Raw genomic sequence first — 14,875 nt, forward strand, 5'->3', positions numbered from 1 at the left:
TGAAGGGAAAGGAACAAACAGGACACAAAGGAGATGCCAGAATGGCAAGCAGGAAGAAACAAAAGACTCTTTGACTAATTGTTCTTACCTTTTACTTGTAGTCAGGCATCCCTGATGCTTCCCTGTTTGGGTCAGGCATCCCTTTCATTAATTTGTCCCCACTGGACTGAACGAATTATTTTGAAAGAAGCTTCTCTTCCTCTTTGACTCATCTGCACTGGATGGAGTCAATTCCTCTTGGAGATTTTCTCCTCTCTGGAGGGGCTTCTCCCCTCCCTCGATTCGTCCCGTCCAGACTGGATCTAGAACCTCAATGAGGGCTTCCTTTGCCCTATATCCTTTCTGATGCTAAAGCAAAAGTAATTTTTTAATCAACTCGTAGAACCAATGTGTTGCAAACCCTCACGAAGTGGCAGAAGACAAGTGCCCCCGACGCAGCCACAGTTGCCTAATCATGATAGTCAGCGGCATGATTCTGACAGCTGGATAACAGACAGAACTGCCATGGTCCCTCTCTGTCCATGGGCCCTCTTTACGCACCCCGCAAGGCTGTTCAGGAACATGGGAGAGTTCGCCTGAGACGAGCTGCCACTGTTCACTGCTTTTCCCGTAGGAGCTGGACAAAACCCCAGGGTGTGAGGAGTGAGTCATGCCAGCAGGCCAAGGACAGTCCTTCCATAGTCACCAAAATTTACTACTGACTCTTCTGGGTTAGGGACCCACACCAAGGTCTTTCTCTGCCCAGTGCCATTCACTCCAATAGAAGGAAACTGAGTTCAGTAAAGCAGAGCAGAAACTTAATTTTTTGATTAAGGAATAGAGAAATGTGAGTCAATGCTGTAATGGCACCTTCCTCCCACCTGAGAGGAGGCTTCTGAATTTATAGGCTGTGGCATGGAATGATTAAGCTCTTAGGCATGCCTGGTTATTCTCCTGTTGTACTCCGCCCTTTTGCACACCATCGTCTTTGCTCCGATGCCCCTTCACCATCTTGGTCTTTGTGGTTGGAAATCTTTTTCAGTTCCTATAAACAAGCATAGCTCATTACATAGCTTAGGTATTGAGAAACATTAGGGTTTTTTAGATGATAGCCCAGTGACAACTGCAGCCCTTGATCAGTCATTGATCAGAGGGCATGTGCTCCTACCTGACCCTGGCACAAAGCTCCTTGTCCTCTCACCCAGATCATTCTGGGGTCAACAAAGGCAGGGGAGTTGGCAGAAGTGGCAAATACTCAGAATTTACTGTGCCAGCTCTCCAACTATATTAGCCGACTCTTGAAGAAAAGACACTGAGCTCAGAGTTGTGGCGAGAGCAGCTGTGACTGTCACTTTTTAGTTACATTGCTGAGGGGGTACCAGGCCTCCTAGTTTATACAAAAGGGTGCTGTGTAATAGCACTTGAACAGAGCTATGGGGTCTGTAGCCATTCTTACAGTCACAAGTTCAGTGGTTCTCCAGAGGGGGACTCCTGGATGAGCAGTATCACCTGGGAATATGTTAGAAATGCACATTCTTGGGCCCACCCAGACCTGCTGACTCAGAATCTGGAGCAGTGGGGACAGTGGTTTGGTGTTCTGTGGTATAACAAATCCCTAGGCAATTCTGATGCATACTCAAGTTTGAGAGCTAGTGCTATAGCTGTCAACCCACAGGAACCCTATTAGGCTGGGGTTTTACTGTCTCTATTTTGCAGATGAGGGAAAGGACTCTCCAGAGTTGAGATAACTTGCCTGAGAAATTCCATCTGACACTATAGGTATAATCCCACCTCAAGATGAAAAGGTGGAACACAGCACCACTTGAGAAAACTAATCAGTCTCCTGAGGGTATTTAATTCCTTGCTCCTTTAGGGCCTTGTGTTTTGTACTCAGCGATAGTAAATACATTAATCTATTTTCTTCTTATCCACAATTTAGCACTTTCCTATGAATGTTGTCATGCTTTTTTTTTTTTTTTTTTTTTGTACTCTGGCCCAAGAATGTAGACAAAGCATTCTTTCCTATTACTTAGACCCCATGGCTCAACTGAGGCAGACTGGTCATTGTGTTCAAATAAGGCTCTGTTAGAAAAACACTAGGGACAAAAGCAGGGAGATATCGGTGGAAAAACTCTGGAATCAGATACTCTGGATTGTGAGTCATGACATCTTCACCTTTCTTTCCAGTCCCCTCCAGTGAACACACCTCCAAAACAAATGCCTGAATGTGAAACACTTCCAAGCAAGGATCCAGGGTATAGACATGGAAGAGACATTGCCTACGATCTGCTCTGATTGTTGAGTTTCTGCTCTTCTCCAGTTTACTGATGCCAGGATTGCTTTCTTCTCTGGTGTAGAGAGGCCACGTCTCCTTGCCTCCTGGCCTGGAAGGCCTCAGCACTTTAACCACCATGCAGTATTTTGACGTGGTGAGTGTGTTGCAGCCTCCAAGGCTTCAGGACCTGCCAGACATCCATCCTGGTTTCATACAGTAGCAGCAGATACTGTAGCAGCCGGGAAGACAGGAGCATGGCTTGGAGGAAGAAAATGTAGTTGGATCATTTTATGGGTGTCAGAGCACCATCATTACATTTCATAGCATTTTGGTGTCCCTGGGAATGGGGAAGTTGTTTATAAGGTGATACTCAGGGACAGTGAGGACAATCACTGACTTTCAGACTGGCAGGCACATCCTGACCAAGGTGATCAAATTCACATCAGCCTTGCCTGGCCAGGTACCACTTTGTCCTGTGAATCCAGTCTGCAAACAAGGTAAATGTGCACATGCTTTTTACACAGATAGGAAGGGTGGAGGATGCAAGTAGGTTAAGTCCTCCAGCATACAACCAGCCACTGCCTGGTGCCCAGCCCCTGACAGACGATGGCCAGGAATCATGGCAGGTAGGCCCAGAAGCCCTGCTGACCACTCCAGCATGAACTTTCCCTCATGTCCTTTGCTTAACACTGTGCCCAGTTCTCATGTTGGCATTGCTAGACTCCAGCTCTCAATAGGCCAGCCTGGGGTTGTCCTCTTCAAGGAAGCCTTTCCTGAGAACAAAAGAGAACTACCCCTTCTGAACTTACCCACAGATGCACTTGTCTCTGTCTGCTACACAGTAAGCTCCTTGAAGTCAGGATCCTTGCTTTAAGGAGCACATTGCTGGAATGTAGTAGGTGCTTGAAAAAGCCTGCTGAAGGAAGTAACGAGCAAACAGAATCATGTGCTTCTTCACTGTCACAGAATCTTGGAATCCTGGGACTGGAGCTGATGGTTGAGTCTTCCCTATCATCCCAGATACATCTGTATTGCTCGTTTTGATACTTTATCACACAGAGAGTTTAACCCTTTCATATAAATATGTCGCATCTTCTCACCCAAGTCATAAGCTTCCTGAGTTAAAACCCCATCCTCTCCACTTCCCTTTGAGTCTAGGGTTAGGCAAGTGTTCACTGCTCAGCCAGCACTGATGGCTTACAAGAGAAGTGGATGGATGGATAATAATAAGCTGTTCATTTATGTCTTTGGGCACTTATATCCTGAGTTCTTTCCCAGTTGTAGCTTGAATGCTACATCTTTTAAAGAATGATAACAACAAACCATCAAAGAAAAGTAAATGTATTTGACCTTTTTCCTACCAAAAAGAAAATCTATTTAATAAACTTCAAATGTCAAGTTATTTCTATTTTACTTGCATAAGGACTTTGAAGCCAGAATCTAGATCAGAAACAAGAAACTCTAAGGTGAGCCGAGAACTCTTCCTGGCCCTGTCCCAGTAGCTGTCCTCCTCCAGAACCTAAATCAGACTCACCCCAAGGCATCTCCATCTGAGAGAAGTTGGTAAAGTGACTTTTCCGAGCAAATTTGTAAGTTCCTTGAACTAGAATGCTCTCGGTGAGTACCACAAAGCTTGGCAAATCATCAAGCAATAGATGTGGCTGCCACTGCACAGCTGTCATGGCCACCGTGTCGTGATGAACTCTCAAAGGATGCTATGACAAACCTGTTTCCCTTCATGATTTAAGGATAGAATAATTTCCCTCTTTCCAGAATGCCCAGGCCTCCTAGTCTGAAACCATTCTCACTCTCCACTAGAGGAACTCACTCCTCCAAGTCCTCTGCCCCATGCCTGAATTCCTCAACTTTGCTGGATTATGTGGGCGATGGGAAACAGGATGTGTGCACTCTCTCCACCACCCCTGAGGCAGAAGGAAAAGCCATTAGCTGTGGGTGGGAAGTATGAAGGTAGAGCCTTGCAAGAAAGAAGAGCACTTCCAAGCTTGGCTTCATCTGCAAACAAAGGAGAAGGGAGGGTCTTCATGGCCACAGAGGAGGGTCAGTTTTTGTCCCTGGAGCCAGCACTTGACCACTGCTCTCTGTCAACATCTGAGAAACACCACTGCCCCTCTCCTCCAGGATCCAGCTGCTGCTGAATTCCTGCATCCTGTTAGCTGAGCCCAAGCTGTCAGCCTACATGGAGGGCAGTACCCATGTGCCCTGCTGCCTCCCAGGGACTGCTGCCTTGACCAGAGGACAGGCGTCTAGCCACCCTGCAGACCTGTAGCATCAGCAGGGATTGGACTGCAGCCAAACTGCAGATTGCACCAGAGAAAAGCCATTCCCAGCCCTGGCAGCAGATGTTTTGTGCTAGGAAATCCCAGTTTAAAACACAGGCTTTGCCCTTTAGGGCTGTGAGATTTCAACAAATTACTTGACCTCTTTGAGCATGCATTTTACTATCTACAACTTAAAGAAAGGAGAACCCATTCCCTTTTGTTGGCTTGCTGTAGGATTAAATAAGGGAGCATAAGTGGCAGCTATGGCCAGCGCCTTCACCGACTAAATGTACAGAGAACAAACGCAGTGCTCCTTCTTCTCCTCTGCCCCCAGGACACGTACTATCACTTCCAAAGTCCAGGAATGTTCTTCCCACACCTGGCATTTCCCCAAGGCCTCCAAGACTGTGCCAGTCTGCATCCCCACTGCCCCTTATAGGAAGTGGTGAGTGAAAGAGCAGGACAGCACTTCCCTTTCCTCTCTCTCTCAGGATCCACCATCTCAGGGGAAGCATCTGTTTTCCCTGCACTCAGCCATATGGTCATGGAGCTGACCTTGTAGAGAGGCTCGCAGCTGGATGGCCACATCGGAAGTTCAGAAGCCTAGAGTTGTTGCACAGCTTAGCCACTTTACTGCCATCACCCACATCAGCTTTTCTCTGCATGAAGCTGGGCTTTGTTCTCCATCCACCTGCTCATTGTTTGATCTCTTCGTTGGGCTTCCCTTAACAAAACACTGTAGAACTAAGGATTCGGTTTATTCCCTCTTATAGTGTTATTGTAAATCACGGTCCTGAACATGATGGTGAGTGCAACCCTCAGTAAGAAAGACCCTTTACATCGTGACTTAGGCCCCTATGCTTATGGAGTGTGTGCATAAATCAAAGCTCCACCAAACAGTACTCTGACTGCGTATGAAAACTGCTGATACTTTCTAAGCTATTCTCTCATTCTCTCTCCGTGTCTCTCTCAGACACACACACACACACACACACACACACACACACACACACACACACACACTAAGACCCACCAGTGAGTTGGGACTTACTGTTTGACAAACACTGCCCTAAATAAAACTCATATGTCACAGTCACATTTCCCAGAGACACCATAAGCCCCTAAGGTTGAAGACTCACTCTTCGTTTCTTGGAAACTCCCCTGATCCCTGCAGCAATGTGGGAACACAGAGACACTAGGCACCCAGGTATTGTTTCTCAGTCAGCTGAGAAACAATGCTAGAAACCCATAACTAGTGCCCATCCTCTGGATGGACTCACAGCATCTGTCAATTGGTCGCTTAGGTGATCAGCATTGAATTACATGCAAAAAGGAAGAATAAGAAGAATCAGAATCAAAATAGTGGCTACAACTTATTAAACACCTTTTCCAAGCTATGTGCCATGTAGTTATTGTCTACATTATATATATAATATTTATTATTTCTAATCCCTTCCACAAGGTGGATGCTGTTATCCTTGTTTTATTCATGCAGAAACTAAAGTTAGCAAACATTTTGCTGATTACATTGCTATTAATTGGTCAAGCCAGGATTTGAACCAAAGCTGTCATCACAATAATGTGGACAGTGCAAGGTACAGTTTGACTTCTCAATTCTCTAGAAGGGTCTAGGCTTTCAAGTAACATTCAACTACTGTTATTCAGTGCCAGGCAAACAGTGCAATGCTGGGCATGGAGCTATGAGCTCCATGTGGTTCTGAGACTGGTAGAGCTTTTTTGTGCCGGGGCATTGCAATCTTAAAGAGAGCTAATGTCTTAATAGTTTTCTGAGTAATTTTGGGTCTCTACGAAAAATGTTGAGGCCTCTCATGTCTGTCCAATCTCGGGCTAGACAGTTGTCTAATTCTGATCTCACATCCACATTTGACCATAAATAACACCTTGCTCTGCTGTAAACATACCTCCTTTGGCTGCCAACTGACCCACCCCCGCCACCCACTCAAGTTCCTGAGCTCAGTATCATTTACCCAAGCACGTACTTACTTTTCAACCCCAGCCAGAGATTAACTTCCATTCCAGGCTCCTAATTCAATCACACACTAACCTGTCAACTTCCTGGGTGGGATCAGAGCTTATTCCTGATAGCCTTTCCAAATATCCAGTATCACTGCTGCTGGCTAAAAAACCACAAGGGTATGTAACCAGTGAGGGTGCTTATCCCACCATCTCCAAAGGCAAGATATCAAAATCCAGTCTATAGAACTTCAGTGTCTTGGATGGTGAGCAAACATTTGGAGGGAAAACTGAGCACTAGGAAAAGGGGAGCACTGGAGTGTCTCTGCCTGGAATGTTCACATTGTTGTCTGTGTAGCAAACTCCTGTTTATCCTTCAAGGGCCAATCCTGATAGTTCCCTTCTGAGACGGCTTCTCTTATACCAGCATCTCTCAACCCTGAGCATATATCAGAATCACCTGGAGGCCTGTTACCATAGATTGCTAGGCCTCAGCCCCAGCATTGCTGATACAGTAGGTCTGGGGTAGAACCTGAGAATTTGCATTTCTAACAGGCTCCCAGGAAATGCTGTTGTTCCAGGGACCACACCTGGAGAACTGATATCTTACATCATCCCCATCTTCCCAGACAGGCCAGAGATTCTGTGCCAATTCTGATCTATGTGGCAGTTCTGGTCATGCTAAAGCATCACTACCCTAGAATCAATCACATTGTGCAACTTGAGCAAAAATTAGAGAGGGGTTTGGGGCATGGAGAGCAGCTTTTCTGTCCACCATAACCCTTGGTGGACCTGAGCTTGGAGGAGGCCATGTTGGGAGGCTCAAGTGGTGATCCCTCAAAGGTCCCAGGTCCCATCTGCCTCCAGTCTGGTTCGCCTGCCAGAGTGCTTCCAGTATGCCATTGTATAGGTTTGGGTATAGGGTCCCTTCAATTTTAAACAAAATATTTAAACAAAATAAGAAATGAAGAGACGCGACAACTGATACCACAAAATGCAAAGGACTATTAGAAAATACTACAAACAACTCATGCCAACAAATTGGACAACCTGAGAGAAATAGAAATAAATTCCTAGAAACATACAAACTTCTAAGACTGAATCAGGAGGAAACAAAATCTGAACAGACTGATAACTACTAATGGAATCAAATCGGTAATCAAGAAACTCTCAACAAACAAAACTCCTGGACCAGATGGCTTCAGAGGTGAATTTTACCAAACAGTCAAAGAAGAATTAATAGCTATCCTTCTCAAACTATCCAAAATAACTTAAGTGGAGGGAAGGCTCCCAAACTGATTTTATGAGGCCAGATTTACCCTGATACCAAAACCAAACAAAGATATTGAAAAGAGAAAATTATAGGTCAATAACTCTGAAGAACATATGAGAAAAAATCCTCAACAAATTCTTAAAAAAACTAATTCAGCAATATATTAAAAAGATCATACACCATGATCAAGTGAGATTTATTCCTGGGATGCAAAGTTGGTTCAATATCAGCAAATCAATTAACATGATTCACCACATAAATAAAATGAAAGATATAAATCATATGATCACATCAATAAAGCAAAAAAAATGTTTGACAAAATTCAACATCCATTTATGATAAACACTGTCAGCAAAGTGGTGATAGAGGGAACATACTTCAACATAATAATGGCCACATATGACAAACCCACAGCTAACATCATATGCAATGGCAAAAAGCTGAAAACTTTTTTTTTAAAGACTGGGACTAAAACAAAGATGTCTACTTTCACCACTTCTATTCAACATAGTATTAGAAGCCTAGCCACAGCAATCAGGCAAGAAAGATAAATAAAAAGCATCCAAATTGGAAAAGAAAAAGTAAACTGTCATTATTTATAGATAACATGATATTATATAGAGAAAACTCTAAAGAATCCACCAAAAAACTATTAGGACTGATAAATGAATTCAGTAGCAGGATATAAAATTAATATTCAGAAAGCAGTTGCATTTTTATACACAAATAAACTATTGGAAAGAGAAATTAAGAAAATTCCATTTACAATTGCATGAAAAAATAAAATACCTATGAATAAATTTAACCAAGGATGTAAAATTACTCAGAAAACTATTAAGACATTAAAATAAGAGCTAGAAGAAGATACAAATAAATGGAAGGCTATATCATGCTCATGGATAGGAAGAATTAATATTGTTAAAATATCCAAGTTACTCAAAGCAATCTACAGATTAAATGCAATCAAAATGCCAATGACATTTTTCACAGAACTAGAACATATAATCCAAAATTTATATGGAACCACAAAAGACCATAAATAGCCAAGTAATATTGAGAAAGAAGAACAAAGTTGGAGATGTCATGCTAACTGATATCAAACTATACTACAAGGTATAGTAAGCAACACAGCGTGGCACCGGCATGAAAACAGACACATAGATCAATGGAACAGAAGAGACCATAAATAAACCCACACCTATATGGTCAGTTAATCTATGACAAATATACAATGGGGTAAAGACAGTCTTTTCAATAAATAATGTTGGGAAAACTGGACAGTCACATGCAAAGAAATGAAATTAGAACATTATCTTACATCATATACAAGAATAAACTCAAAATGGATTTAAAGACTTAAATGTAAAACCTGAAACCATAAAACTCCTAGAAGAAAACATAGGTAGCAAACTGTTTGACAATGCTCTTAGTACTATTTTTTTGGATATGTTCCCTGAGGCAAGGGTAACAAAAGAAAAAAATAAACAAATGGGACTACATCAAACTAAAAAGATTTTGCACATCAAAAGCAACCTCAAAAAAACGAAAAGACAACCAACTGAATGGGAGAAGATATTTGCCAATGATACATCCAATAAGGGGTTAATGTCCAAAACATATAAGGAACATATACAACTTAACACCAATAAAATTAACAATCCAATTAAAAAATTGGCAGAGGAATGGAATAGACATTTCTTTAAAGAGGTCATACGAATGGCTAATAAACATATGAAAAGATGCTCAACATCACTAATCATCAGGTAAATGCAAATTAAAACCACAATGAAATATTACCTCACACCTATCAGAATGGCTGTCATCAATAAATCAACAAACGAGTGTTGTGGAGAATGTGAAGAAAAGGGAACTCTGGTGCACTGTTAATGGGATTGTAAATTAGTACAACCTCTATGGAAAACAGTACAGAGTTTCCTCAAAAAGTTAAAAATAGAGCTACTTTATCATTCAGCAATTCCACTTCTGTGTATTTATCTGAAGAAATCTGAAACACTAATTCAAAAGACATATGCACCCCTATGTTCATTGCATCATTATTTACAATAGCCAACATATGGAAGCAACCTAAGTGTCCATCTATACATGAATGGATGAAGATAAGGTGGTACATATATACAATGGAATATTACTCAACCATAAAATAGAATGATATTTTATCATTTACAACCTAGAGGGTATTATGCTAAGTGAAATAAGTCAGACAAAGAAAGACAAATACCATGTGATTTTACTTATATGCAGAATCTAAAAAGGAAAATAAATGAACAAACAAAACAAATAAACTCATAGATATAGGAAAAAAAATTGGTCGACACAGGATGGGACAGGAGTTGGAGGTAAGGGTGAAAAGATGAAAGGGATTAAGAAGTATAAATTGCCAATTATAAAAATAGTCACAGAGATGTAAAATACAGCATAGGGAATATAGTCAATAATATTGTAATAACTGTTTGGTGTCAGAAAGATACCAGACTTATCCAGGTGATCACTTCATAAGGTATATAAATGTCTAATGTCTATGTTATACACCTGAAATATATAATATATGTCAACTGTAACTGAAAATAAATTTTAGTAAATAAATGCAGATCTGATCATAAAAAAAAAAAAATGCCTCTTTTTCACCTGGAAAATTCCTAATGGAATCCTGGGTATTTGGGCTTGTGTAACCACCCATGCTAACTTAAGTAAGTGCTATTCTTTCTTCCTGAACTGTGAGGTTCTTAGTGATTGAGTAGAGTCCAGAACAGCAGTCTCTGAGTCCATTAATTCCTGCATGTGTGCATGTATTCCTCCAATCATGCTTTTAGTAAATATTTATTACCTGCTATGTGTTAGATGCTAAATGATGTTGCACTTGTCTGCCCTGGATCACAGAGTCCATCATCCACTGCCTCAAGTCTCATGACTGTGGAGAGCATTGAATGCTCAGCTCTCCTCCTTCCTCTGTCTCCCTCCCACTGCCTCAACTCCTGGTATGTGCCAGCTCTCTCTCTCCACTGACTTGAGGCCTTATTTATCCTTCTCACCTCCAGGCTCCATGCTTGCCCCAGAACCCCTAGCCTGGGTCTCCGTGAGGTCTTCCAGCCTGGAGCCTCTGCTTCACTCCTATCACTGTGCCCCCTGGTACCAACAGCCTCTTTTTTATCAGAAATAGTCATCTGTCAGCTGTGCTGGGGAGAATGACCTTTTTGCACTATAATTAAAGTGATTATCTGAGCAGAAATGATTACTATTATGAAGTAGCCCTCTCTGTTTTAATATGTGTAGTTGTTGTAATGGGAACATGAGATTTCTATGTTAACATTGATATTTCCATGGTCTAATAAATCCTTCCTATCACTTATCTCCCAAAGGAGAGAGGAGACACACTGTGCAGCAGCTCAAGGTAATGGGCAGATTCCTGCTCTACTCGAGATCCTAGCCCTCTGGCCAGACCACTAAGCTTCAGAAAAATGCCTTCAGTAACTTTCAGAGTGCCACAGGTGTCCCTTCCCACAGAGAATTGGATGCACAGACCTGTAGAGGGGTCTCAAGGAGGGACCTCCAGATGGGAGCCCTCCCGGAGGGTCTTCGAGAGAAAAAAGAGAATGCACCCCAGAAGTGAGGGTGCAGGCTCGGCTACAACCGGATGAGCAGTGCGACTGTAGGCATGTCACTTTCTGGGCCTCAGTGTTCTACCTGTGAAATGGACTAATAATACCATCTATGTCATAGGATTGCTATGAAGACCATGTGGTACGACAGATGGAGGGCAACTAAACTAACATCTGACATGTGTGGACACCCCACAAATGGTCTGGTTTTACCATTATCATGAGAAAATCTGAGGCCCAAAAGACAGATGGTGATAGACACTAAACACAACAGTGGGGGTCACTTTCATGCCACTTCAGGTGTCTATTGAGCATCTGCCAGGTGTAGGCACCACTCTCGGTCAAGGATACAGCAGGGAGCCCAATCCTCACACACACTTGCATAATCCCAGAGGTGCCATAACTGTGTCTGGCCCCACCAATGGTTCACACTGTGCTCTCCAGTGGCCAAGCAAAGCCTGGACTCAGCTCTGTGTACCCCTGGCCAGAGGCCTATCCATGCAACAGACTGTTTCCTGTGCACTCTGGGCCCGTTGATAAAGCTGCTCGCATGTGAGCAGACGCTGCAGGCTCAGCTGAGATGCTGCTAGTGTGGGGGAACTTCCTTCTCTCAACTTAGGCTCTTCTGTTCTGTTTATAGAGTCTGACACCGGGATGGCCTGGACCCCAATGGACATCGCCATCATTGCAGGTGAGCTGTCCAGGGACCCTTCAAGCAACCAGGAGGGTCAGAGGAAATGCCCAGGGAAGAAGCCACCCGAAGACTCAGGCAAGGGGACAGGATATGGCCAGTGCTTTCCTTCTCTCAGGGGAGGTTTTGAAATGTGATGCTTCTCCATCCTTACTCTAAACCCTGCACTGGCCCCACTGGTCACAATTGTGACCCCAAACTATACTTCAGGAATGGCTAGGTTTGGGAGTGTAGGCTGCTGTTTCCTCCTGAGATTCACATGTCTCCCCAGCTCATTAACAGCTCAGGTACTTTATAATTAGATATAAATAAGTAAAAGCAGGCCCTCAAAGACTCCTGCTCAGTTCTATTTAAGCTGGTGTTCTCCATTCTCCAGCTCACTGGACTACTGAACCCTTTTTCTTCATAGACAAGATTATTAACATCATTCAAACAGAAGTGCTCTCCTGAAAGCAGCAGGAAGTTTATGAAATTGTTCCTCAAAAGTGGGACTTGGGAAAACTTTTAACTTCTTCATATTCTCCAAAAGCCTCCAAAGCCCCCAAATAAACCTACATTCTAAGTCAAGGCAATGGGCTTGCTCTGTAGCTTCAAAGCTATACCTAAGCTCACAATGCCCCCTCCAAGGGCTGGCCATTAGCTCTACTCAAACTGTCTAGTCCTTCCTCTTCATCCGTCACCCCAAGGCCCTGAATCTCCTGGTCCTACTGACCAGCTCTCAAGCCTCACCTCCCGACCCTTTCTGACTTCAAACAGAAAGAAGGACTGACTGCTTCCCACACCCCATGCCCTTAACACACATCCTCCAGGATCCCCTCCGTCCATATTTTTGCTTGGCCACCACCTGCTCCTCTGCAGACTCTTCGAAGACCCCACCTTCCAGGACCACAGGGGAGATGGGCTGGGGCCATGAGCAGTGAAACTACACTTCTCCCAACTGTCCCAGGTGGCCCCAGCTCGGGCGCAGGCCATCACCCTAGCCTTTCTCCCTGAATAGGGCACCCAACTCTGCCCAATTTTCTAGCATCTTTCTGGTTTTAGCACTTTAAGTTCCACGCCCCAGGAAATTACTCTGTAAGTATTGTCTGGGTTTTAAAAGTGGAAGTTCTGGGTCTGCTGAACCCCTCAGTTTTAGGCAAACCCACATAGTTATATTATAGAAATCATGCACAGAGGTCTGTCTTGCTCAATGCACTGAGAGCCTTCTCCCGAGGAGGGATAAAGTCTGAGAGACTCTTCCAGCCTTGGTCTGCAAAGTGTTGAGTGCAGGAGAGGGAGAAGAGAAGAGGGGAGAGAAGGGGTAACTCAGATGGGTGCAGATGAGAGGTGAGCACACACAGGGCAGGGAGAAGAGCGGCAGGAATGAGCCAGCCATCTGGGGTTAGTGTTTGTCGTAGCAACGTGTCTGTCCTGGCACCACCCCTGTGTGTCCTGAAACCCTGCTCCAGTTCCAAAAAGAGCTGTGCATTTCTTCCTACCTGCAGGTGTGATCACCACCGTGGCCTTCGTCCTGGTCAGCCTCCTCCTTCTCATGCTACACTACATGTACAGGCACAAGGGCACTTACCACACCAATGAGGCCAAGGGCACAGAGTTCGCTGAGAGTGCAGACGCAGCCTTGCAGGGTGACCCGTCCCTCCAAGAGACCGGTGACAGCAGCAGAAAGGAGTACTTTATCTAAAGGACACCAGGCCTCATCACCCCCAAAGCCTCCTCTGACTCCATGACTTCACTCTGCCACCTGCCCCACCAAGCAGACTGCGAGAGCACCCTTCTCAGCCCAAGATAGGCACTTGTCCTGGGAACACCGGGTGCCAGGCCAGGGAGCTGGGAGGAATAGAGGAGTAAAGCCAAGAGAGGCCTCTCCCAGGGACCCAAGGATTCAGTAACCATCCAGGAGGCCAATGTTTGCTCTACTAGAGGGAGAAAGTGTCCTCCTGGGCAGTGCAGTTTGTCATCAGTATGATATGAAAGTATTTGCTGGGTGTGAATGGTGCAGGTGGGCCTGGGAGCAGGGGAAGCAAGAAAGTGAGTCATCAGTAGGCTGACTGGGGACAACGGCATCAAATGTCAGTCCTTGACATTTGGAAGAATAGCAAGGGACAGAGCTAAAGGTACCTTTGTCTCTTGTTGATCCAGCTCTAAGTGATTGGAAATAAATCTGAAACATAACTGAGCACTCAGAGTCAAACAGCACTACTATAATTGTCTCTCAGGAGGAATAAACTCCTCCCAGGACTGGCTTTTCACTGATGTGACTGTGTGTCTCTGATAGTGTGTGTGCATGCGTGGGGCTGGATTGCCCACTTCTGACTCTATTGCCAGATCCCAACACTGAGGCCTCCTGGGCCCGCCAAGAGAGGGAGGGACCAGTGACTAGCAATTTTTCCCCCACACAGGCACCAGCTTCATGAAACAAATGTAAAGGTGGAATGTCCCTCTAGAAATAGGTTGTCCCAGCCACCAAGGCACTGGCTGAAGCATTGATTCTCTAATGCACAGTATTAGAAAACATGGACCTGTTAAACAAATATGAGTGAATCCCGTCCTTCCCGTGACAGTGGCTGGAGCACAGATTGCAGAGCCTCCCTCCCTTGATTTGGGCCTTGACTCTCCTTTCTTCGTCCTGGAACCTTGGTCAGCTTGCTTGACCTGTCTGGCTTCGACGTTCTTATCCCTCTAGTGGATGTGCCTCCACGGTACCAACTCTCAGGGTTGATTACAGGAACAAATGTGCCAAGTGCTCACTGCTGTCTTCTGACGTCGATAAGTGTTTCGGAATATGTA

At 44.2% G+C, this 14,875-nt stretch overlaps 1 protein-coding gene across 2 annotated transcripts in view; it reads left to right on the forward strand.

The window, feature by feature from the left end:
- GYPC (glycophorin C (Gerbich blood group)) overlaps nt 1-14,265 on the forward strand; it is a 49,208-nt gene extending 34,943 nt beyond the window's left edge. Inside the window, exons 2-3 of one of the 2 annotated variants that reach the window (XM_039850775.1) lie at nt 12,038-12,166; nt 13,573-14,265. In XM_039850775.1, coding sequence (XP_039706709.1) covers nt 12,038-12,166; nt 13,573-13,769 — 326 coding nt within the window. In that variant the 3' untranslated portion in view covers nt 13,770-14,265. The remainder of the gene's footprint in view (nt 1-12,037; nt 12,167-13,572) is intronic. The other variant, XM_039850782.1, reaches the window with a different exon arrangement.
- Nucleotides 14,266-14,875: the final 610 nt, after the last annotated feature.

This window comes from Pteropus medius, unplaced genomic scaffold (genome assembly GCF_902729225.1).
Source record: "Pteropus medius unplaced genomic scaffold, Ma_sr-lr_union100, whole genome shotgun sequence".
NCBI classification, from domain to species: domain Eukaryota; kingdom Metazoa; phylum Chordata; class Mammalia; order Chiroptera; family Pteropodidae; genus Pteropus; species Pteropus medius.